The 27,091-nt window shown below is 42.7% G+C and overlaps 1 protein-coding gene across 6 annotated transcripts; it reads right to left on the reverse strand.

The window, feature by feature from the left end:
- Positions 1 to 234: 234 nt before the first annotated feature.
- LOC306917533 (aspartyl aminopeptidase-like) lies at positions 235 to 26,850 on the reverse strand. 6 transcript variants are annotated; one of them, XR_013789206.1, is made up of 17 exons: positions 26,117 to 26,184; positions 25,476 to 25,628; positions 24,742 to 24,846; positions 23,099 to 23,187; positions 21,490 to 21,603; positions 20,825 to 20,950; positions 20,188 to 20,312; positions 17,920 to 18,004; positions 14,263 to 14,370; positions 13,567 to 13,644; positions 13,370 to 13,450; positions 12,454 to 12,614; positions 11,475 to 11,514; positions 10,266 to 10,367; positions 8,280 to 8,447; positions 853 to 1,623; positions 235 to 781 (listed from the first exon to the last, which is right to left on the reverse strand). XR_013789206.1 is itself a non-coding variant. In XM_079495813.1 (16 exons), exons 3-16 carry the CDS (start codon positions 24,833 to 24,835, stop codon positions 1,573 to 1,575), a joined length of 1,422 nt encoding a protein of 473 aa, XP_079351939.1. In that variant the 5' UTR covers positions 24,836 to 24,846; positions 25,476 to 25,628; positions 26,117 to 26,184; the 3' UTR covers positions 235 to 1,572. The 6 variants fall into 6 exon arrangements, 5 of the variants coding, with proteins under 5 accessions (XP_079351939.1, XP_079351937.1, XP_079351938.1 ...); XM_079495813.1 differs by having other exon boundaries at positions 235 to 1,623; XM_079495811.1 differs by lacking the exons at positions 25,476 to 25,628; positions 26,117 to 26,184 and adding an exon at positions 26,733 to 26,850 and having other exon boundaries at positions 235 to 1,623.
- Between the last annotated feature and the right edge of the window lie 241 nt (positions 26,851 to 27,091).

The raw sequence follows: 27,091 nt of genomic DNA on the forward strand, positions 1-27,091 counted from the left end.
ACATCTCAAAGTGTCATCGCAAATCTGCCAAAAATCCATTCCAACAATTGGCAAGCAAGCATTCCCATGTCCATCTTGTGTCATTAGGTGAATTGAGTAGTGTAAGTGATATACTGTATTGTGAATGCGTGCCAAACTCCTGCACCACTGGGGCACATACAATGACAAAACAGCTCGACACAGTGGCTTTTAATTAAACAGATTTTATTTTAACGATTTTTTTTATTATAAACAATTCAGTTGAGAAGCATGATCCAAAAACGTTGTCATCATGGACCGGCTTAAAGCTTAATTTATACTCCATCACACAACCGGGTGAGAACAAAATGACAAGAGAACAAAATGAAAATGAACAAAGAAAGTCAGAAAATTGAAACAAGACTGCAAGGACCTTTGTTGTGCTATTACGTTTTAGACTAAGTGTTGACTGTACTCTGTTGTTCTACATTTGTCTAATAGAGTAATCAATCAATTTGACATCAACAACATTGTATATGGAGTATATAAATTAGGCCAAGGATAAAGGAGTGTTTGTGATGTTCATTTGTTTGTATGGTGTAGAGGAGGTATATCAAGTAAGTTGGATACAGCAAGGGAGTCTGAATAAAAAAACAATGCAACATTTGCAGCACACACTGTATGAGTCAGGACAACTGTTACTTTAACCCATTTTGACCTGAGATCAGATTCTAAAAATGTCTTCTACATCCTGACAGTTTTCTGAAAAAGCTATGTTTCTGTCAGTGGTTCTTCGATTTTTCAAAAATAGCAGACCTACAAGCTCGTAGCGCGCCACTCGGTGGCGCGCTATGAGCTTGTAGATCTGCTATTTTTCAATAGCTAAAGCATAACATAATGCTAACACCAAAAGGGGTTCCCGCCCAAAATGGGTTGATAAGTCCTTTTTGGTGACATCATCTGATATGGGACCGCCAAGCTTCAGACTAAAAATGCCAAAATTATGCCAAATGACTGGCTGCACTGCTGCAGTGCCACACTAACTGCTGAAATGCCGTTAACTCTCTCATAGCATGGGAGTGACTACTGCTTCAGTTATACTCCGTCACACCAGCAAAGTATAAATCATCGGGATTTGCAATGAAAAGGAAGTAAGGCATTAAGCAACGCTGTGTAATGCACTTGCCAAATCTCCCAGAGATGCCCCCACTCTCCAAAACCGCCCCTCCAAACCCACCTCTTCAATATTGCTTTCTCCAACCACTGTTTTTATTGATTTTATTCCGTAGTCTTAGTGTTTTTCCACCCCAATAAAGTTTTTAATAGACATTTCCTCGTCTTTGGGGACTCAGAAAAGCGCTGTACAAATTTGAGATATTATTATAATAAGAGCATCTCGCTCAAGGACACATTTGTTGTTGCAGCGATTAAACCTTTGTAAACGGGATATTCTGTTTATTCACTATGCCCGTCTGCCCAGAACATTCAGACGTCCCAAACTCAGACAAATGTGCATATTGGTAAAATAATGCATTCTTATTTTTTCTTCTAAGAGTGGACCGTTTCGTTCCTTTGCCGAGGTCATCGCTGACTAGGTGATGCATCCACACGTCTCTAATCCACGGTCACCAGGTTTCTCACCGTAGGGTACAACTCAAAGAATCCCTGGCGAAGAAAACACATACAGGACATTTTGTTGATGGCGTCATTTATTTCTCACCCTGATTAAAACCCTGTTCCATCTTGTGTGCAAAGCCAGTATTGCAAAGTAACTAATGTACTCTAGTACTGTACTTAAAGGGGAAAACCACCCATTTTCAACATTTTACTATGTCATTAATATACCTTAGAGCTGTTGTGTGGAAATAATAAAAAAGTCCCCCCATTCTGTGTTTCCCAGAACTGTAATTATGAAAAAAATCATTAACATGGTGAAACACATCTTGATGACATCATCAAGATGTGTTTCACCATGTTAATGATTTTTTTCAGACCTCTAGTTCTAGGAAACACAGAATGGGGTGACTTTTTATTTTTTCCACACAACAGCTCTAAGGTATATTAATGACATAGTAAAATGTTGAAAATGAGTGGAATGCCCCTTTAATAAAGGACAACTTTAGTTTTTTCCAACCAAGGTTCATGTTTTAGGTTGTTATTAGAGAAAGTAAAAGATGAGTGTTCATTTTTTTTCATTTGCTGCTTTCTTTCGTTTTAGCGATTTTAGCTGTTTTTGACAGGGGTGGCGGGGGCAGTCGAACATGGGGCTAAATATGTATTTCTTTACCAAATTTTATAGCGATTTATTTTTTTATTATTTACTATAGTCCTACTAGACTCCATGAAATTGCATCTGGCCACAAAAGATCACAGTATGAACTGAATGTGAAGGGTGGTACTATAGGGGGATGCCATACTGTGTTGTAGGGCTCAACATGTCAGTTTGTCACCCTGTGGAGATATTCACAATGTTTACCTTATTATAGGAAGGCTAGCATGCATTAGTTTAGCTCCACAGGAGGGGCTGCTCATACAATGTATAGGCTAGCAGTACTTCCACCTCCCTAGTTTAAGCCGGCCTCTTAGGAGTGATGAGCCGGAAGCCAGGGCATTTCTGTCTCTTTTCTGTGACAACCTACTGAGGAACACATGTTGTGATGAGACCAGGCTTTAGTTTAGGCCTCGCAACCACAAGATTTGAGCCGTGTAGAACAGGGGTTCTCAACCCGTGGGTCGCGACCCCTCGGGGGGGTCGCCAAATTATTTAGGGGGTCCCCAAATTATTTTCAAAAAAAACAAAAAAAACAAAAAAAAGATTGTTTTTTAATTTATTTTCACGATTTTTCAAAAATAGCAGACCTACAAGCTCGTAGCTCGCCACTCGGTGGCGCGCTATGAGCTTGTAGATCTGCTATTTTTAAATAGCTAAATTATAACAATGCTTAAAACACCAAAAGGGGTTCCCGCCCAAAATGGTTTAAGGTTATTGTAGCAGTCAATTTATATTGGGGGTCGGGAGGGGGCGGGGCGGGGGTCCCGAGACGTTGCCAAAGCATTTTCGGGGGTCCCCGGCCAAAAACGTTGAGAACCCCTTGTGTAGAACACAATCTAACTTCTAAATGGACTAACGGTATATGTTCATTCTATTTCTGTATTAACCCATTTTGACCTGAGATCAGATTCTAAAAATGTCTTCTACATCCTGACAGTTTTCTGAAAAAGCTATGTTTCTATGTCAGTCGTTCTTCGATTTTTCAAAAATAGCAGACCTACAAGCTCGTAGCGCGATCTGCTATTTTTTCAATAGCTAAAGCATAACATAATGCTAACACCAGTTAAATAGCTGTACAAAATAATGTGCCATTTGCTCTGTTTCTTTGTCATCCCTTGTCATCCCTCCAGCCATTCAGGTTTTAATTACCTAACTACTAACTATTACTGTCTTGTTTTAGTTCTTGCTATTCTCATAATCTAGAGCAGGGGTTCTCAACCCGTGGGTCGCGACCCCTCGGGGGGTCGCCAAATTATTTTAGGGGGTCCCCAAATTATTTTCAACAAAAAAAAAAAAAAGATTAAAAAAAAATATTCACGGTTTTTCAAAAATAGCAGACCTACAAGCTCGTAGCGCGCCACTCGGTGGCGCGCTATGAGCTTGTAGATCTGCTATTTTTAAATAGCTAAATTATAACAATGCTTAAAACACCAAAAGGGGTTCCCGCCCAAAATGGTTTAAGGTTATTGTAGCAGTCAATTTATATTGGGGGTCGGGAGGGGGCGGGGCGGGGGTCCCGAGACATTGCCAAAGCATTTCCGGGGGTCCCCGGCCAAAAACGTTGAGAACCCCTGATCTAGAGATTAGGCCAACAAGGCAAACTGAAACCATCTATTTGTAATCCTACCAACGTGTGCTTTAATTATATGTGTAATGATAATGACCAATACATAATGTGAAATGTGAAACACTGGAATAACGGTTTCAAGCTTTAGCATTAAACAGTATATGTCTGAGTAATTCGCCTAGTAGTAACTATTTAGTCGTTATAGGCCTTTCCAGGGGCCTTAGGTCTGATATAAATACCTCAATTGTGCACGATTGAACAAATCAATTAATTAGGCAGCAATAAAGGTGAAAATATTAAATTCCGGGACACACCCCTTCACATTCAGTAGATCCTGTGTGGCCAGATGTAATTTCCTGGGGTCTAGTAGGACTATAGTAAATAAAAAAAATCGCTATAAAATGTTGTAAAAAAATACATATTTAGCCCCATGTTCGAATGCCCCCCTGTCAAAAATAGCTAAAATCGCTAAACGAAAGAAAGCAGCAAATGAAAAAAAAAACACGTCACTCATCTTTTACTTTCTCTAATACCAACCTAAAACATGAACCTTGGTTGAAAAAAACTAAAGTTGTCCTTTAAGTACAATTCTGAGGTATTTTTTACTTTCATGGAATATTTACAATTTCCAAAACTTTTACTTCTACTCCACTACATCTCAGAGGCAAATATTGTACTTTTACTCCAATTGCAATTGTTTGAAAACTTTAGTTACTAGTTACTTTGTAGATTTGGATTATTACAAAACATACCACTTCAGCCATATACTGTATACATTTCGCCCATTTGAAAATTGCCGATCTACAAGCTCACACATTTTGGTCTGCTATTTTCAAAAGATTCTTATACATTTGCTACCGCTCTTGAGACACAATCTCTGCGGAGAAATTGATCTTATGAGCTCCAGGCAGTACTAAATGTCCACCTGTATGTGTGCTGTGTTCTACCTCAGGGGTTCTCAACGTTTTTGGCCGGGGACCCCCGGAAATGCTTTGGCAATGTCTCAGGACCCCCGCCCTGCCCCCTCCCGACCCGATAAATTGACTGCTACAATAACCTTAAACCATTTTGGGCGGGAACCCCTTTTGATGTTTTAAGCATTGTTATAATTTAGCTATTGAAAAATAGCAGATCTACAAGCTCATAGCGCGCCACCGAGTGGCGCGCTACGAGCTTGTAGGTCTGCTATTTTTGAAAAACCGTGAAAAAAAGAAAAAAAGGTTTTTTTTTTTTGAAAATAATTTGGGGACCCCCCAAAATAATTTGGCGACCCCCCGAGGGGTCGCGACCCACGGGTTGAGAACCCCTGTTCTACCTGACATTTTAACCCATTTAGGCCTGACCTCAAAATTTAAAAAAAATCTTCTAAATCCTCCAGTTTTCTGAAATAAATATTTTCACGATTTTTAAAAATAGCAGAACTACAAGCTTGTAGATTTAAGCAATAAGCCACGAGAGGTCTCAGGTTACCGGGTATTTTACAATGGCTGGGGGCGTAGGCAGACCCGACGCGGAGCGGAGGGTCTTCTACCCCCCAGCCATTGTAAAATACCCGGTAAGCTGGGGCCTTGAGTGGCTTATTGCTTTTCTAAAACGGTTACAAACATATAGCAATATTAACCTAATACAACTATTAAATTCACAAAAGTAGCTACGCTTTGCGCCACCAGAGCGAGCCACATCACTTCCTTGTTTTGCTCGGCAAGTAGGCTATGTGACGGGAGAATAGCGCTTGATGTCTTTACGGGGCTGCCTGGAGCCACACATTCACAGTCATATTAGCCGGGCGGTGGTTAGACGCCCGCACGGCATGGGTTTGTAAGGTAATCAAGCGCTCCCCTTCCCCAGTACAGCTACAGAGATGAGGAATCAGGTGGGAATGATATAAAGTGATTGAAGGTGTGGGTTATCGGTGAAATTTACACCAGTCACGTGATGGTAACCAGCCAATCAGAATCAAGTATTGGGACTAACCGTTTTAGAACTGCTATTTTTCAATAGCTAAATTATAACATAATGTTTAAAACACCAAAAGGGGTTCCCGCCCAAAATGGGTTTTAAATGTCTCAATGGAAGAGTAGCCCAGTAGTTCTCAAACATTTTTGGCTCAGGTCACCCCTGTAAATAGCTACTTTTTTAATTTTAAATCCACGGTACCCCTGAATTACATTGTTACTTTATAGCACCTTATTTCCCCCAAAGATACAGTATGTCACAAGGAAAACCTGAGAGAATAGTAGTTTCCATTAGGACAGATAATTGTTATACTTGGCCTTTAACCACTTAAACCCCAGCATCCCTACTGAGCATGTAGATCTGCTATATTTGGTGAAGAGACTGTAGTGTGTAGACCAGGGGTTCTCAACGTTTTTGGCCGGGGACCCCCGGAAATGCTTTGGCAATGTCTCGGGACCCCCGCACCGCCCCCTCCCGACCCCCAATATAAATTGACTGCTACAATAACCTTAAACCATTTTGGGCGGGAACCCCTTTTGGTGTTTTAAGCATTGTTATAATTTAGCTATTGAAAAATAGCTGCTATTTTTGAAAAATCGTGAAAATAATTTTTATTTTTTGAAAATAATTTGGGGACCCCCTAAAATAATTTGGCGACCCCCCGAGGGGTCGCGACCCACGGGTTGAGAACCCCTGGTGTAGACTGAAAAAGAACGCACCAAGTAAAGTGCAAGTAAGTGACATGGATAAACATTATCAAAGTATTCTGAGGCACTCCTGGACTTGCATCAAGGCACCCACATCAAGGCACCCACAGTATTCTGAGGCACCCCTGGACTTGCATCAAGGCACCCACTTTGAGAAACCCTGCTATGCACATACAGTACATAGTAGCCTCGGAAACCCAGACGTTTTTATTTCCAGGGAGAAAAAAAAAGTCTGGGTCCGAGTCCACTTCAATTCGGCATAGAGTAGCACAAACATCGCTCACTCTGATTTCTGATCGTCTGCACCTTTGTTAAATTGACACACACGCACACATATACACACACACACACTCCTCTCTCTCTCTCTGTCTGTCGCTCTAATTCATTAGTCTCATGACTAGCAGCTGCGCATAGTTTCTGCCGGCGGATCCTGCCTATGCCATGCCTGCATAAAAAGCATAGGTGAGTTCCAGGCTCCATAACATAGAGTCTGGAATGAATATGGAGATACAAGGATGTCTGATGTCGTCAGAAACCGCTGATGCTATGTTGATGACGTAAATACACAAATGGAGTCCTATTGTACACACTGCCACTTAGGGAAGACGATGTCCACCGCCCCCCAAACACACAAATCGGTGTCTCCTTACAGGGACAGACAGATGCAGATATTTGTGGGGGGGTTTTTCGCTTCTCGGAAACCGCTGCTCCGACCACATTTGGCACTGCACATACACTGTAAGGGACACAGCAACACTGTACGCCAAGTCTGAGGCCGTTTGTGGCGGCGATGTCCGGATTATGCGTGACACACACCGAATTAACAGATAAGATAGATAGGTTCCGGATTGCAGCTTTAACACAACACGAGAAATGGACTAGTCTAGAGAGAGAGAAAGGGAATGCTGGCGTTTGGTTCATTAAACACAATCAAATCCCGAGTGTTCTCCCACACGGGTCCATTTTCACACACATCAGTTAAAGGACCACTTCACCACTTTTCAACATGTCTTCATATAATTGGTCCTCACTAATGTTTATGATAAAACACCACCATTTTTTCCTACTCAGTCTGTGTCTCATAGCAGGGCTTTGGGCAGTTCGGACACCCGTCCACCAGTGACATCATCATTAGGCAGATTTTTTTTTAAACAAGATTTGTTTTAAAATATATTTAGATTTTTATTATCGTGAGAACGATGGCTTCAACTTTTGCATTGCAACTTTTCAGGAAAAGAAAGCCTGCCGTTTCTATTAGCTTGGATTCACCATCGATGATGTCACTGGTGGACGGGTTTCTGAACTGCCCACAGCAGCCTGTGTCATGAGACACAGGCTGAGTAGGAAAAAATTGTGGTATTTTATCATGAACATTAGTTAGGACCAATTATATGAAGATAAGTTGAAAAGTGGTGAAGTGGTCCTTTAACACTCATGACTTTGATAGGGCCAGTGATGATTTTGTCGAGTAAATAGTTTTTGTCGACTACCTTTTATCAATGATGAAAACAAAATAAAAATATAATAAAAACAAAGCTATGATGACTAATACTAAGACTAAATGGAAACTATTAGACTAAAATTCTAGGTAGGGACTGGTGAAATCAGCCATTACGAAGCTAAAATACATTTTGGTCGACTAAATAAACTATAGATTTAGTTGAATAAAATGTTATGACATTTAGTCGACTAAAACTAGACAATGTAAAACATTTCAGATGACTAAATTATGACAAATAAAAACGAAATCTAATTTTATTCAAAAGACTAAAAGAACTAAAAAAACTAAATAAAAATTTGCCGTCGCAATTAAGAGTACCTTGAAGAGCTGTTTGCTCTGCATCACCCCGGAGGTGCAGCACATCTCCCTGATGGAGTGCATGGAGAGCTGGGGGGCCCCGATGTCCACCACGGGGATGCCCAGGCGGGCGGCCAGGATGGGGCCGATGGTGGTCCCGCACGGGCTGTCGTTACGCACCATCACATCCTGGACAGGACACACACACACACAGAGAGAGAGAGAAGTCGAGTGAAGGCTTGCACTTGCCCTAGCCTCGACGACCTTGCAGGCGTATGCAAAGGGTCAAATATGTCATTTAGATGAATGAATGGATGGATGGTTATGGCAGCATGTTATGAAGACAGATTCCAGGTCATTATTGTCCTGTCATCATATGGTGTTTATAGTTTCAATGTACGGAATCTACGGATATTCTACTGTTGGTTTAGTTCTATGCATTTGGTGTATTACTGTAAATCGCTCTGGATTAAGAGCACCTAAATCTGCACCAGAGAAGGTAAAAGCCTGATTTATACTTTATTGTGTCTTGCGTGCCTGTCACATACTGAAGATAGCAGATTTACAAGCTCACGGATCATAGCTTGTAGATTTTCATTGTTCAAATCTTCATTGTGATAAAATGTGATTTGCTCTCGAGCCATGCACGCCGAACCGAACAAATGGCTGAAACACAAACGATTCGAACGATTTAGATGCGTTTTCCTCATCTCTGCTAAGCAGACTTCATAAGCAGAGACGCTGCAAGGCCAGAAAACTCTATTGCATCCAAGTGTTGACATGGCCACACAAGTGATTTGTGTTGCTCACGGCCGACGGCGTGCTTTTATTCGGTTAGGAAAGCAAATCCGTCTTTTGTGCCGTCTCCCAGTATACCTACAGCACAGTGCAGTACTATATTATATACTATGCAGTCGTATCCAATTACCGGTAACATTTGTGAATGTATTCATGTATTCTCTGAGCATGCAGTCCTCGAGGCACGTTAAGTAGCACCTTCTTATGTGGATTTACTCGAGGTTGTAAATTAACATCACAGACCATTAGTCACATGCTAGGATTGATTCTAAACGCTGTTCTGGTGCCGCGGGTTGACGCTAATTGACCTCCACGGTGCCGGAGGCCGCAGAGTTTAAATGGGAGCTTGCATCGTCAACACGTGACATTCTTTTATCTAATCTCTGAGGTGATTCAGGGAGCTTTTGTCTGCAGAAAAGGTAAAAGGATAATGTATGCGTGAACTGGTATTATTGTCCCTTTTCCTCTGCATTCTGTCGCCGCCCCTGTCTGTCTGATCCTCGTTGTTTTTTTGTCGTGATAACACCTATTTCATTTTCTATGTTGCCAAGGAGATCTCTGCTCGCTAACCGGTGACTCACACGCATGAGAGACACGGAGGTGTTGAGCTCACACCTGTGAACAAACAATGCAATATTGGTGTGTGTGTGTGTGTGTGTGTGTGTGTGTGTGTGTGTGTGTGTGTGTGTGTGTGCGTGTGCGTCTATTGAAGATTCTGACTTTCAAATGTACATATTTTTTGTTTTGATTGTATTGCTGTATTGTTGTATTGTGCTTTCTGCTTTGTGTGTGTACTTGCGAGGGCCAAATGTGCCCACAAGTATAGTAGAATTTGAGAAATAGGCATTCCAATTTCCTGGTCCTCACAAAATAAATGGTTGTTTTAGAAAAAAATCAGGCTGGGATTAGACATTTAGAGGCAAGGTTTGGGGCTTTAGGATTAGGGTTAAAAATTACTCATTGGTAAAAATCACTGTCCTACAATATTGATATCCTCACAAGTATATTAATACACACACACACACACACACACACACACACACACACACACACACACACACACACACACACACACACACACACACACACACACACACACACACACACACACACACACACACACACACACACACACACACACACACACACACACACACACACACACACACACACACACACACACACACACACACACACACACACACACACCTGGAGAGGTACGTCAATGCGTGCAGCGATCTCTCTGATGATAGAGGCGGTGACAGCTGTGGTAGCGTAGCGCTGGTTGCTATTGAACTTGATCACTGGACCCTGACACCAATTACAAATGTACATGTATGTGTTAATAATAATAAACTTTATTCCAGAGACTTGGTCCATAGAAAACGTTCAGTACAAAACACAAAAACACATTCTCTCCAATGTATCCAGAAAATGGAGATGTACTACCTACTGTACTTTTATCAGGTTTAGTTATTAAATTTGTTGAGGGTTATAGAGCGTCGCAGTCCCGCCCCCTACCATGGACCAGGAAATGAATCCCAATGCATTTTTCCCATAGACATTTCAGAAAGTATTTATTTAAAGACGGTTACGCCACGGACAAAGCCAACTCGAGTCGTTACAACTCATGACAACACAAACAATATTTTGGACCAAACAAATAATTACAAAGAAGAAAAAAAACAAAAAAAGTGTTGTAACCTGCCGTTTGCTTCTTCTTTCTAATTATTTTTTCAGCCCCAAAAATTGTGTTTGTTGTCATGATTTGTCACGACTCGGCTTTGTCCGCGGCGTAAACGTCTTTAAATAAATACTTTCTGAAATGTCTATGAGGAAAATGAACGGAGAATCATTTCCTGGTCCATGGTAGAGGTCGGGACTGCGACGCTCTATAGGCTCTTCACAATGACTTGGGCTCGTCCACCGAGGGTCAATCATTACTGTACATGGAACTTGTAGTTTCTTAAATCTCAGCTTTACTATAACTGCACTAATAATATACAGTTTACTGTGGGCATGTAACCATTCACTCAACTCACGATACGATTCAAATCACTAGGTGCACGATACGATCTTTCACGACAGATTCTTTTTTATTATTATTTCTCACAAAAATCATGTATTTTCTTCTTTTTTTACGCGCCCTCTGCTGATTTTTTCTTTTTTAATAGAATAATTGTATACGTTGTCATGAATAATTCCACAGGGTGCCACAAGTAAAATGTATACTTTAAGGTTGTAAATCTGCTACTTTAAACGTTTTTAAATGCTTAACCAGAGCTTGTGACCAAATGACAACACTGGTGGGACAACGGTTATTTTTTCCCCTTCCCAGAAAAGTAACAGTCCTGGACATACAAGGTTTCAGCACGATATGTATGCATGGCGTTTGTGTGAGGTTAAAGAGGGTATTACCATGTGAAAGGCTGGTCTGTGATTATCATCATGTTTGTCTCTGTGGAAGAAATAGTTTGTGGAAAATCATCAAAGCAGCATTTTACATTCCAGTACTGGAGTATAAAATAAATGGTAAATGGTGCATTTATATAGCGCCTTTCTCCAAGGCGCTTTACATAGATTGAGCATTACATTCACCCATTCACACACACATTCATACACCGATTGCGACGGAAGCCATGCAAGATACCAACCAGCACATCGGGAGCAATTTGGGGTTCAGTGTCTTGCCCAAGGACACTTCGACATGTAGCCAGGAGGAGCCGGGATTCGAACCGCCGACCCATGGATCATTGGACGACCTGCTCTACCTCTTGAGCCACAGTCGCCGAGTATGTACTGTACTGACTTCTAATGTTACCTATAGGATGGTCGATGGTTGATGGAAAACAATAGAGGGTATGCACGTGCCATGATCATCATACCCAGAAGATGTGCGGGGGTGCCAACAGAGTAGCCAAAAACTACTTCCTGGCCTTGACAGCCCATACATCCAACCAGAGAAGTCAACGACGTTAAACAAAGTTACACTCACTTTGCCACTCGATTTGCCACTCACTTTATGCATGCGCATACCCTCTATTTCAAACAAATCCTCCCCAAAACATTAAAACATAAAGAAATACTGCATATATAGAACTATAGTATAAATGTATTGTAGTGGTGGACACTCAAGAGTACATCCCTAATTTAATTTAGTAGTGGACAGAGTACAATGTATTGATGTGTAGTACATTGATAATGTATTGTAGTAGTGGACAGAGTACACTGTACTGATGTGTAGTACATTGATAATGTATTGTAGTAGTGGACAGAGTACACTGTACTGATGTGTAGTACATTGATAATGTATTGTAGTAGTGGACAGAGTACACTGTACTGATGTGTAGTACATTGATAATGTACTGTAGTAGTGGACAGAGCACACTGTACTGACGCGTAGTTGGGGTGCAGGGCATGGGCCATGTCGGCGCTGATCATGAAGGACTTTGGCGCCGCCTGCTGGAAGGCCGTCAGATTGTCGGCGCTGGAGGCCAGACGGCTCAGGATGAGCTCGGTCAGGTTGGACTGAGCCCCCTGGGCGCTCTCTGAACCCACCTGGTCAGAAGCACGTCACACCATTAGGACATTTTCACCACCATTTTACTTCATCCGTTGTCATGCAAACAATTGATCGGGCCGAAACCTTGCCCAAATTAGGAATCAAATGTGTCATAGGCGACTGGTGTCTTAGATGACTTAAGTTACAATTTACAATTATTACAATTTAGGCATTTAGCAGACGCTTAACCCATTTTGACCCGAGATCAGATTCTAAAAATGTCTTCTACATCCTGACAGTTTTCTGAAAAAGCTATGTTTCTATGTCAGTCGTTCTTCGATTTTTCAAAAATAGCAGACCTACAAGCTCGTAGCGCACCACTCGATGGCAGATTGGGAGTGAGTCTGCAGTTCTAATTGCATTCCATAGTTTGTGAACCAGAAGGGAGACGAGTCTTGGGCGTTGTCGCAGAACACGTCACAAGATTATGACAATTTACTTTTTTACTTTATTCATTGTCATGCAAACAACTGATCAGGCTGAAACTTTGCCCAATTTAGGAGTCAAATATCATAGGTATGTCATAGGCGACTGACGTCTTAGATAACTGATGTCACAGGCTGGTTAACAACAGATATGGGAAAACTGTCTTTTCCTGCACCTCAGGCATGGAATTAGCTGCAAAAGGATCTGAGATTAGACACATATCCATGGATGAATGTAAGGACGCCTTGGACAGCGTCACCAGACCCCTGCAGCGTAGCCAACTAACTGCCTAGTGATTGTACTGTAAGCTGTAAGCACATCTCACCTCTTCGTTGTCATACAGAGTGATCATACGGATGTTGGTGTCACTGGCCAGAGAGTCTCCCTCACAGGACTCCATCAAGCCCTGGAGGAGGAAACCAGGGGGTTTAGAATAGATTAGCTTCAGTTTGGTGTTGATGAAATATGGACTCTTTTAAATTGTACAAAATGCGATTTATCTGTGTGTGTGTGTGCATGCACCTGCAGGGCACAGTAGCAGCTGTGCAGATTGTCCAGGCGAGGAGCATAGATGAACTCCTCATACAGGCCCCCTAAAACCTGGAGATAAGAGAGATTATAAATATCACAGATGAAAATGGATAGACAAATGGACAGACAAACAAACGCACACACAGGTTGTGCAGAGTTTGGAGGACATTGCATCAAGATTCATTCAATATCCCTTTACCTCTTAACCAATAAGAGTTGCAACTCTCACGGCTACATACATGCCTTACTCAAACTGCATGAAACTGCAATGAGATCTATGCTGGCACACAAAGTATGTCCCCAATTAACACTTTGTGTGCCCACGCAGAAGTGGGTGAAAATCACTTTCACCTAGAAAATCCATTCATTTTTTTTAAATTCAGCTGACTGTGGAGACACATGCTGGAACTTTTTACTTTGAAATGTTTTATAGTTTCTGAGTTATTTAACTTAAACGCCCAATGCATTCTCAATGGCAATAACACAAATAACCACATATAAAAAATAAATATAAAACATTTTTTAGATTTTTTTTCCCCAAAAGACGTCCACAGACATCTTGGACACTGGATGTGTTAAACGTGCAGTCCCCACTTTCATGGCACAAAATGTGACATACAATAAAGACATGAACACACACACACAACGGTATCGGGAGGTATCATAGACGTTGTGGAGGCCTCTCACCCCGGGCTGAGTGTCAGTCAGACACAGCTCAAAGTCCAGCAGGTCGCGTGGCTCCACTTTCAGCTCGGCACACAGAGACTTCAACAGCACCGAATGATGTTTCTCCACCTGATGGTGGGAGACGAGAAGAAGGGTGGGGCGGGGGGGGGGGGGGGGGGGGGCAAAGGGAGGAGACGTTCACTGCCAGAAAGAAAACAAATTTCAAGGTTTTTAGCATCTTTAAAAAAAAAAAGACAGTTGAATGAACGAAAGCCCAGCTAGAAAGCTGCCCTACTTCACTCCGTTTTTCTGGCATATGATGACAATGTTTTGGGGGTTGCGCTCATGTATGAAAAGGCAGCGGTGGCCGAACGGATAGCGGCGCGGTCTTGATACCGGAAGGTTCCTAGTTCGAATCAGCCGTCCGACACGTTAAAATTACCACCGCTGAAGTGCCCTTGAACAAGGCATTGAACCACTACGATGAAATGTGTTCTATGAGCAGGGCCTGGCTGGAAACAAGTTCTTGAGCTTAGCCCAGATACCCTGGGTAAATATAGATTTCATTTCATTTCATTTCATTTCATTTCATTTCATTTCATAGGGCCATAGGAGGCAGGGCAACAATGAAGGAAGCCAACTGTTAACCCATTTTGAGCGGGAACCCCTTTTGGTGGTTACATACATTATGTTATAATTTAGCTGTTGAAAAAATAGCAGATCTACGAGCTTGTAGGTCTGCAATTTTTGAAAAATCGTTAAAATGTGCCTCAAATCTTTCCAAAAAAATGTCATGATTTAGAAAAAACTTTTTTTAATTTCGATGTCAGGCATGAATGGGTTAAAGCCTTGTGTCAATAATGTTTGTACAGGAGTGGACTGGAGCCACAAATCAGCCTAGCAATGTAAACGATAGCGGCTGCCACCATCTGGCGGAGTCAGGTTAGATAGCAGCGGGCCCATATCTGCTGAAACTGATTAACCCTTTTTGACCTGAGATCAGATTCTAAAAATGTCTTCTACATCCTGACAGTTTTCTGAAAAAGCTATGTTTCTATGTCAGTCGTTCTTCGATTTTTCAAAAATAGCAGACCTACAAGCTCGTAGCGCGCCACTCGGTGGCGCGCTATGAGCTTGTAGATCTGCTATTTTTCAATAGCTAAATTATAACATAATGTTTAAAACACCAAAAGGGGTTCCCGCACAAAATGGGTTTAAAGCCTTGGTGTCAAAAATGTTTGTACAGGAGTGGACTGGAGCCACAAATCAGCCTAGCGATGTAAATGATAGCGGCTGCCACCATCTGGCGGAGTCAGGTTAGATAGCGGCGGCCCCATATCTGCTGAAACTGATTAAAAACATTTGTTAGAGCATCCAGCCAAAGCGCATCAACCAACTTATCAAGTCAATCTATGAAAGAAATAAAGACTAAAAAGGGTTAGCGTGAGTCAAGTGCAATATGCTCAATCGTAATGTGCTGCTTGTGAAGGTAAAATAAGTCATGAGATTTAGTCTTCAGCAAATAATGAATTGTGTGACAATAAAACACAAAAGTGGGCCTGGGCCGTGGCTCAGTGGTCCAGGCACCTTGGCTGGTAATCCAGGCTCTCTCCCCATTTCCTGTCAGCCTACTTACTGTCTGTCCCTCCATAAAATATATAAAATAAAGGCAAAAGCCACAAAAAAAAAAAACATTTAAATAAAACACAAAAGTGGACCGTCTGAAAACACATTTAACATGGCTCAACTATTATGTTATGCCTGTGAGCATTGTTGCATTGAATTTTTGTTTGATCAAATTATTAATTAACAACACATAGGCCTACTGTCAACAAAGCAGAATTGTTGGAAATCACAAAACGGGGAGCACAGATTTCGGTAGGTCACCAACTCCGGAAAAACTAGCAACCACCACACACCAACTGTCGCGGACAAAAACGTATACTCGTAGGTTGGAATCACTAGCAGTTCTAGCTTGCATTGGTGCACAAACGTGTGTTATACTAGCCTAGCCTTACATGCATGCGTTGTGCACAACACAGCTGCAATGCTGCATCAACACAGCTGCAATGCTGCATACCTTCTGCGCATTTTTCACCTTCTTCTTCCCTCTTTTTCCTAAACTGGGTACCTGATGGCTTAGACATTTTGTATTCTTATCCATTGTGAGTCATTATTATTCACAGTTTGGTAGCATTTTTAGTGTGACCGATTAATAATTGCTGTAGTAACTGTATATGGCTACTCTGTATAGAGTGTACCGAGAGTGTAACTCTGAGAGTGTACGAATGGAACAGTTTGATTCCATTTGTACACTCTCTGGCCCCTTTTCCACCAAAAGAACTGGTTCGGTATTTTTTATCTGTATCTTCCAACGTGAATAGTGACACGCCCACTTTGGTTCCCATTTCAGGGCAAGAAGACGTCTTTTTTTGGTTCAAGTTGCGAACCAACATTTAGGGTTCTGAACCAAGTCATTTGGTTCAAAATGAGGAGGAAAAAGAACGGAAGCGGTTCCACCCTAGTGGAAAAGGGGCCTCAGAGGGCCATCATTTCATGGTTTAATGGAAAAGGGGCCTCAGAGGGCCATCATTTCATGGTGGTCCATGAAATTTAAAAGTTTGAGAACCACCGAAATTGTAATTGCGAAGCAGACGTGAATATCTGCATATCAGCTCTGACAGTATGATAAAACACAGTTCATATCAGCTCTGACAGTGTGATAAAACACAGTTCATATCAGCTCTGACAGTATGATAAAACACAGTTCATATCAGCTCTGACAGAATGATAAAACATATCAGCTCTGACAGTATGACAGTATGACAGTATGATAAAACCTGGTTCCGGAAACGGTTCCAAATGTGATGGAACCGATTCCAGTTCCTCAATGTTGATTCCGGTTCCAAATCCCAACCCTAATTACAAAAATAAAACCATGTTCTATCTATTAACCACTCTCGGATGGCGGCTTAGGGCCGATTCATACTCCTATTTTAGAGCTGAATAAAAGTCAGTTCGGCTCTGTAGAGCCTACAATGCGACGTCATTTGAGGTTCGGGGGGGGCGGGTACCGTCCTAAAGTCGGCTCTTCGGTGCTACTGAAATTTTCTGACGAGCCGAAATCATTTCGGCACTACAGCGCCGAAACAGCGGTAAAATAGGAGTATGAATCGGCCTTTAGCCGGACCACCCTGACCCATGTCTCCTATAGGAAGCCTGACCCATGTCTCCTATAGGAAGCCACCCTGACCCATGTCTCCTATAGGAAGCCACCCTGACCCATGTCTCCTATAGGAAGCCACCCTGACCCATGTCTCCTATAGGAAGCCACCCTGACCCATGTCTCCTATAGGAAGCCACCCTGACCCATGTCTCCTATAGGACTGGCTCAGTCTCTTTGCGGGTCCTTCCTTCGAAAGAGGAAGTCAGAACTTGGCACCATACCGTGAGACGATATAAACCCAACAGTGGCTAGTGGGGGGGATGACTAGTGAATTTTGTTATGCATTATTATGTTGGGCAAGCTCGAAATGTACAGTCCGTCTACAGTGATGCACTTCTGATAAATGTGTCTAAAAATGTTTATACATGATTGCGAAGGTGCAGTATAGTGTGTGTGTGTGTGTGTGTGTGTGTGTGTGTGTGTGTGTGTGTGTGTGTGTGTGTGTGTGTTACCGTCATGGTAGCATTGCTTGCGTCCCCAGAGGATGCAGAGCCAGTGTCCAACTCTTCTTGGACAGCAGTGGCTATAATGGGCACTCTGACACACACGCACGCACATGCACACACACACACACACACACACACACACACGCACTATTTACTTCCAGGTTCAAATAAACGAACTGCTTCCTCCAGTCAGCTATACATAGTGCACACGCACACACACGCACACCTTCTCTAGTTCCACAGTTACCACATTCTGTAGATTTCACCTATCACCTATAAACCAATAAAAGGCGTAAGCCGCAAAAAAAATATCTTAAAAAAAAAAAAAAATCTATCACCTATCACAATAGCAATTGCACCTCGCAAGATGTTTTCATGTTAACTGTCCTACCCGCACAAATAATCATTCTGCACATACTGTATTATCCACTTGGTTTCCGATTTAAAGGGCCAGTGTCTGTCATGCTTAGTCCATCAATCACAGTCACAGACAGCTGACCATTTTACAAACGTATATCATGGTTTAGGTTTACTAGATTTTTTAGGAAGCTACAGGGTTGGATTTTATATTCCTTTAGCGACAGTATGAACACCAACTTGTCTTGCAGAGACTTTAAACTTACTTGATATAGTGGTCATCCAACCCACTAAACATCACTGTGTGGTTATGTTTTTATTGCTGCATTTTGGAGGGGTGCTAGACCCTCCTATATACTCCAGAGATACAATACTTGGACCGCTTAAGCTACGCCCGTGGCTGTTGTATGATAAGAAGAAGATTGGCTGATTTGGGCTTTTTGACTCAAAGGCTTTCAGCTTCCAGGAAGAACGGAAATTCAGCTTTCCCGTTTTGTGTAAAACACATACATTGAATACAAAAGTGAAGACGGAAAAGTGAGGACGCAAATTGTGATTGGCCGGAATGAGATGATGTATGATGATAAGAGCGCCGCTCACTTCACACGGGTGTGATTTTATTAAATAAGTTCAACTGTCTAAAAGACACTCCTAGAGTAAAACTAAAATGCTGCTGCGTAGGCAAACAAGTGCAGGTAAGCAATAATAAAAAAAAAATCACACCCGTGTGAACTGAGTGGTGTAAGGTCTTATATAGACTGATCAGCTGTGGTCTGACGTAATGTCTGATGTAATGAAATCACACCTGTGTGAACTGGGTGACCATAGCAACCATGCTCATTTTTTGGTACTGAACAGACACGTAAACTAACGAAGCCAGTTGTAGGAGTGGTTTACACCAGGGGTTCTCAACGTTTTTGGCCGGGGACCCCCGGAAATGCTTTGGCAATGTCTCGGGACCCCCGCCCCGCCCCCTCCCGACCCCCAATATAAATTGACTGCTACAATAACCTTAAACCATTTTGGGCGGGAACCCCTTTTGGTGTTTTAAGCATTGTTATAATTTAGCTATTGAAAAATAGCAGATCTACAAGCTCATAGCGCGCCACCGAGTGGCGCGCTACGAGCTTGTAGGTCTGCTATTTTTGAAAAATTGTGAAAATAAAATTTGGGGACCCCCTAAAATAATTTGGCGACCCCCCGAGGGGTCGCGACCCACGGGTTGAGAACCCCTGGTTTACACCACTCAAAAATAACACGCCTGCCCTGCACACTGCCAACCTGCACGGTACAGGAACAAAATGTATCAGGCATGCAGCTTAACAAGTGGCAGCGGTGGCCGAACGGATAGTGGCGCGGTCTTGATACCGGAAGGTTCCCAGTTCGAATCAGCCGTCCGACACGTTAAAAAATTACCACCGCTGAAGTGCCCTTGAACAAGGCATTGAACCACTACGATGAAATGTGTTCTATGAGCAGGGCCTGGCTGGAAACAAGTTCTTGAGCTTAGCCCAGATACCCTGGGTAAATATAGATTTAATTTCATTTCATTTCATTTCATTTCATTTCAACATTAACTCAATTTTACCGGTACTCCAATTTGTTTTGCCCGAGTCTACTCACAAGTGGTTCTCCTTGTTGGGACCAAAGGAGTCATTGATGTCCCTCTGGAGGTGGATGGCGAGGTGGGTTAGGGTTAGGGTTAGTCTACTCACAAGTGGTTCTCCTTGTTGGGACCAAAGGAGTCATTGATGTCCCTCTGGAGGTGGATGGCGAGGTGGGTTAGGGTTAGGGTTAGGGTTAGTCTACTCACAAGTGGTTCTCCTTGTTGGGACCAAAGGAGTCATTGATGTCCCTCTGGAGGTGGATGGCGAGGTGGGTTAGGGTTAGGGTTAGGGTTAGGGTTAGTCTACTCACAAGTGGTTCTCCTTGTTGGGACCAAAGGAGTCATTGATGTCCCTCTGGAGGTGGATGGCGAGGTGGGGGACCCTGAGGATGGGTCTGGGGACATGGACCAGCCGATGGACAAGATTGTCTCCGCTCTGTCGTATGAGGACACAGATATTTCACTGCACATTTCTAAATACTGCTAAAAATAAAAAACCCACAAAACTCTGGTCTTAACCCATTTAGGCCTGACGTCGACATTTTAAAAATGTCTTCTAACTTCTGACAGTTTTCTGAAGGATGTTTCTGTATCGGTGGTGCTCCATATTTCATGCCAAGAACCCCAAAAATGATATGTAATTGGCCACCGATCCCCATCTGAAAATATGTTGTTCCAGGAACCCCTCAGAAGCAAAGATTTTAGTTAAAAACGTTGGCTCTGAAAGAATATATATTCAAAGATTTGAGGCACATTTTCACGATTTTTCAAAAATAGCAGACCTACAAGTTCATAGCGCGCCACTTGGTGGCGCGCTATGAGCTTGTAGATCTGCTATTTTTCAATAGCTAAAGCATAACATAATGCTAACACCAAAAGGGGTTCCCGCCCAAAATGGGTTAAGAGCCAGAGTAATACAATTGTCTGTAATAAAAGACCATGGGTTACCTTGACCATGACTCGGCCGGCAACGGTCAGGTCGCGGTCAAACCAGGTGTTCCAGATGCCTCCTCCGTAGCACTCCACCGCCACCTGGAGGAAGCCCTGCTTGGTCTTTTTAGACCGTGGTTTGACCTGGAACCATGAGGAGAGGAGAGGAGAGGAGAGGAGAGGAACTTGAAATACTGATGATCAAGGACATTTCTATACAACCATTTGTCATTGCCTGAGGCCTGAGGTAATTCAACCGAGGGCTATGACGAATGCCTGGGCGATTATTTGTTCATCGCCTACCCAGTGCAAATTAGGGGGCGGAAATCTCTACATACCTGACGATTCGATTCCGATCCAGAGGGCTACAATTACATTATAAATCGATTACCGATGCATCTCGATTCCAATAAATGATTTATTTCGCCCTCACTGTGTGTGTGACTAATAATCAAAGTGCTTTCAATTGATCCACAATGAAAGCACATTACGGTAATTTATTGCATTAACTTCTATTAAAACTAGAAAACAAAAACATAAAGTAGCTTTCTTTAAAAAAAAAGTGAATTCTGTAACCAACATACAAAAACTAATTTTAAATACATTTTTGACATTTGTGAATTGATTCATAATCGTCGTGTAAAAATAATTATAAATGTTTGTATTTGTCACTGTTCTCTCACCCTGAGGCAGGGGCTGTCTGTGTGCGCCCCGATCATAGAGAAGCCATTTCCCGGGAGGTAAAGTCCACCTACTGCAAACGCGATGATGCTGGAGTAGTTCCTGGTCACAAAGTACTGCAGAGGAATGATTTGCTTAAATCAGTGGTTTTCAAACAGTTTTGGCTTTAGTACCCCCATTTCCCCATTTCTGGATCAAAGTGCCATCCTATATGTTTCTTAGAAAAAGAGAAACAACCCGTTTGTGGATAAATTAAAATATGACTTTATTGTGCAAAGTCAGGCTAAAAGTAGCCTCGGAAACCCACACTTTTTTATTTCCAGGGAGAAAAAGAAAAGTCTGGGACCGAGTCTACTTCAATTCGGCATAGAGTAACGCAAACGTCGATCACTCTCTGCTGATTTCTGATCGTCTGCAACTTTGTTAAATTGACACACACACACACACACACACACACACACACACACACACACACACACACACACACACACACACACACACACACACACACACACACACACACACACACACACACACACACACACACACACACACACACACACACACACACACACACACACACACACACACACACACACACACACACACACACACCCCCCCCCCCTCTCTCTCTCTGTCGCTCTAATGAATTAGTCTCATGTCGCGCAGCTGCATCTAGATTCTCCCGGCGGATCCTGCCGGGAGCTACCTATGCCATAGAAAGCATAGGTGGACCCCAGGCTAGGCTAAAAGAGCAAGGCAGAGCTTTCCACTTTAACCTATTAAAATAGCTTGAAATGCAAGAGAGGCAGTTTTAGTTGGAACCGAATCATGTGAAACACTAGAAAAGGAACTGAAACTGAACAGAAAATATGTTACACTGCAAGTGGCCTCCAAACGCCATATCCATCATGTCTTTTTCAAGGCTGGAACCCTCATTAGACGCTGCCATGAAGGTCTACACACTATCTCAGTGGTTTTCAACCAGTGGTCCTTGAGGGGATTCTAGGTATTCCCCAGCTAAATAATGGAGAGTTGGCAACCAATGGTCCGACACCTAACCTAACCATAACCGCAAGCACGGAGCAGCGCATGTTCGCCAACCTTAACGCATGTTCGCGTCGTTTTCTGCATGTCGGACCAATGACCTTTAACTGTTGAGTGTACTGTAAAAGTAAACCAAATGGGGCCTTACAGGTCCATTTGGTTTCATTTTACTTTACACTCCCAAGATTTTTTACACTCTCAACTGTTAAACATCTGCATTACAAAATTTCTACACAATTAGAGAATGTAGAATTGTTATTTTGATCAACGTTTGCCTGTTATCTCTCCTGTACCACATCAATACAGCATGGAAATGTGGACAGAATCTAATCCAACGACAACACAATATAAGTCTTGGGTCCGAGAGGCTAAATCTCATCAAATGGTGGTCCCGTGGCTCAAATGCAAAATAAATAATGGACTTTGATATGAACAGGGTTGAAAACCAATGCCCTATCTGACAGAACCTTTATCTCCAATCCATTAACAACCTGGCACCGTTCCAGGTACCATTAATTCTGACAGTAACTCAGGACAAGCGTGCAGCCACTGTCAGACACTGACCTTGGACGTGGGTTTGATGTCCCATTTCTCTGTCTCTTTCAGCTCGATGAAGCCGGCTCCTAGCAGCCGCCGCTTGCACTCGTCAACCACTAGAGGGTAAAAATGGGGTGAAGAGACAGTGGTGGGAAAAAGTACTCACATTGTGTAATGTATCAAATATCAATAGTGTAAAGTAGAAATAATTAATAAATGGTAAAATGGTGCATTTATATAGCTTTTAGTAACAGTGTGCAAACTGTGCATTACATTCACCCATTCATTTCACACAAACATTCATACACCGATGGCGGAGGAAACCCGACACTAACTCTGGGGGAGCCTGGGATCGAACTGACCAAGCGGCCACTCTACGCTGGCCCTGAACCACTGCCGCCCCCAGTTAGTTACAGCTTTACAGTGTTGTTAGCTAAGCTGTCGTACCGCAGCACGTCTACATACGGTAGGTGATGCGCTTCTTTCCCTTCCTGGTTTTGCCTAGCCCCTCTCGGTTGAGCTCTTTTCATCGTCCACCCGGAGGGTCCCTCTCCAGTTCGTGAGCACCCAATAGGACGCAGCTGTACATACGATCCGTTCAAGCCGTGCTGCGCTCAGCTTAAGTGGTCGTGAGATGTTTCAAAGAAGCATATATCTGCTATTGGAGACAACGGAAAACGCCAGAGAATTTTGTTTGACCGTTTTGGCAGCTCTGAAATTCTCTCTTCCTTCCTTCCTGACTTCCTTATTGACACCCCATTGTACCGCCTCCAGCAGCGTGGCTGGCTAGCTGAGACAGAGCAGATCAGAGGCAGGAACGTAAGGACGCGCAGGTAGCCACTCTTGGTGGCTCTCGGGATGTCAATAAGGAAGTCAGGAAGGACCGGGGGTCCCGAGAGGGGCTAGGTTTTGCCCTGGGTTGGTACCCATACTCAATTTACCTGCCTCTAAACTACCGCCCCCAAATACTCCGTTAAAGTAAAACTCCGGAATTCAATGTAGAAAGTACTCATTAGGCGGGACTTGGTACCATTTCACAAGTTTTCAAATTATGAAATGTATAGAAATCTTTTGAAAATAGGAGATCTACAAGCTCACAATGCATCACATTGCAACACATTGTGAGCTTGTAGATCAGCTATTTCCAAATGGTTGTATGGGTTGAAGTGGTTAATGCGTTTTTCAAATAATTGTAGAAGGTCTAGAAGCAAAAGTACTGAAAACTGGAAATTCTCCAGCAAAAGTAACAATAACTCAAAGTACAGTACTTGCGTAGAGGAGAATACAGGCTACTAAACTCTTATGTATGTTACATCACATGTGTACGGTTTCGTGTTACGGGCCCTGAAAACAAGTCTTAATCTATAGAAATCAAGGTGCAAAGGTAGGATACAAGATTATGCAACGATTACTAGATCTTATCTCCGGATCGAGGTCCACAGCTGAGCTGACAATGTCTTTAGGAGGATAAAAACGTATTTACATTGTGTACAACTTCTCCGATACTAAATCAATGCTCCTCTAAATTGATATGCTGACATTAATCCCATTTATGCTTTCACTTTCAAAAGCATTGTCCACTTTCAAATCTCTCTCTTTCAGTGGGGCCAAACCACAATATGAGAAGAATCAACATTTTCTCGAGAATAAATGTAAAGTTCCTTCCTTACCATGGTACGGTGACACCCCTTTGTTGACAAACTTCAGGAACTCTTTGGCTATCGCTTGCATGGCTTCACATGGATTTGATTGGTTGTAGCTCATGATGAGAGACACTGAGACAGACGAACACAAGAGACAGAGACAGTGAGACACAGTCTAGGCAGTGTTCAAATGCACAGAGACACAAAGCAAAGCAACAGACAGCGATCCTGCACGAGGGGGAGGTTAGCAGAGATCTAGATAGGACACAGCTACAGCAATCCTGCACAGATCTAGAATACTAATACTAGCCAATAGGCTTTCTTGGATTTATCCTTTTTGCAGTCCTCCAATTATACTTCCCTGAATAAAGTATTCACTCAATCAATCAATAGGAGAACCTTATAGTATATCTAAGAGGAGAACACAGTAATTCTGCAGTGAATTGACAAGACGTATGGAAGCCGCCACACTGTCAGTTTAGGCTATCCCTGGTCTGGACCAGGGCTAAGTTTAGGCCAGGGTCCGGGGTCGCTGCTTGTCAAAAAGGAGCAGATCTGCACCTTTATGACAAGCAGCGACACTATAGCAGCTCGTACTACGGATTACACAGGATGGAAGCTAACCTTCACAGAAACAGACGAGCCAACTTTAAAATAGCTCCTCAATTGTTGCTCTTATTTCGGCTAAAGTCAAAGCGATCGTCCGTGAACGAGCAACACCTCCACATAGCAGTAATATGCGTTTATTTATGGCACTTTACCAGCGTTAATAGTGGACTTTCAGACTCTGCACTCCCTGTACCCGGCGTGGTGCTGCTGCTGGAAGAGGAGACACTGTGCAGTGCACTGTGTGCAGTCAGCTGACTGACGGTCTGTTGTCTTCAACGACGCAGACAGTACAACAATGCCCTCCACTGGTTAGGAGGTAAAATTACAGCCTTTACCAAGAATTCAGATTCGGTATTAATCTATATACTCTATGGTATTAATACAATGGCCCAATTGTATTTTGTCTTCCTGCTGTGCTGATTATTTCTATATTATATGTTTGAAGCTTGATTTATTAGAAGTGTGTTAATAATGCTTGTTTTCCTTGAAAAGGAGCTTCACACTTTCATGAACATATTTTGTACACAAATAATACCTATCTTGCATACTGTTGCAACAGTTAACAGTAACGACATGTGCAACAGGGTAAAAGGTGTCACGGTTTGCAGGTGTTGTAGGACCCATGTGCATGAACTCAAGACAAACGCAGGAGATGAAGATCATCATAACTTAAGTTTACTTATAAAATGCACAAAGTAACAAAGATACAACTTAAACACTCTAGTAACTAATGCAAACTTTAACTTATAACAATACACTGGAAAACATAACAGAGAACATAACACTTATGAACCAGCACTGAACAGGAGCTCATCACCCAACCAGGCTCAGCGGTGCGGGGGGAGGGGTCCTCACAGGTGACTGCACTCAGGGCAATCAAACTCAAGGCCTCGTCCGGCAGCCAACAGGCTTCTTTTGTTTATTACCGAGTGTGAACATGTATGTCTACTATTTTCGGTGCACGACACCATCATGCGACAGGCCTATATAACAATTTGTATTGTACTTTACAAATTGCACATGTGTTTTGAAGCAGTTTTACGTTATCTGACATTGTGGAAGTGGTTTAACATGTATGTGAATAAAATGTTTTGGGTCACACAGAGAAACTCAGTGAGTGTGCACATGGCCCCATAAGACAACCAAATGAGATGTGATCCAAAGTCCAGAGAATAATTTCATTATTTCACAGACAGTTCATAATTTCACTGAAATTGCTTTCATGCATGTTATCCTATACCTATTGAATTGCTAATGTAATGCATGATGTCAAGCACCAGAGGGTAGCATTGGCTACCTGTGTCATGTGTGGCATTTATAGGCGCTATATAGACCAATTATTTGTTTACATTGGGACTGGGCGCACGCGTGACTGTTTCATGTAATTAATTCCAAACAGACCTCCAGACCTGTTGTTTTGGCGCTGGTTTCAGTCCATTTCAACCTCCTCTTGTGTGTTGGCTACTTGGCTAGTGAGGTGCACCCTAGGAGACATTATTGCGCAACAGTATTGTGCGCAGAGAACAGCCGATATACAAGCTCACATCGCATCGCGGATGCGACTGGTGTGAGCGTAGAGGTCTGCGTGCGCGACACCATCGCGGGACGAAGCATACATTATACTTGGTGGGCTGCAGGTGCGCGTGCAGCCATGGACAAACAGGCTCTACTAATGAGCGCACCTCCCGTTCGTATGACGACTGGAGGTGTGGTTTTGAGGACAACTTGCACACAACAGAAACCAATGGATTATATATTTCAAGAGTGA

This window comes from Electrona antarctica (assembly GCF_951216825.1).
Source record: "Electrona antarctica genome assembly, chromosome: 24".
Taxonomy (NCBI): Eukaryota; Metazoa; Chordata; class Actinopteri; order Myctophiformes; family Myctophidae; genus Electrona; species Electrona antarctica.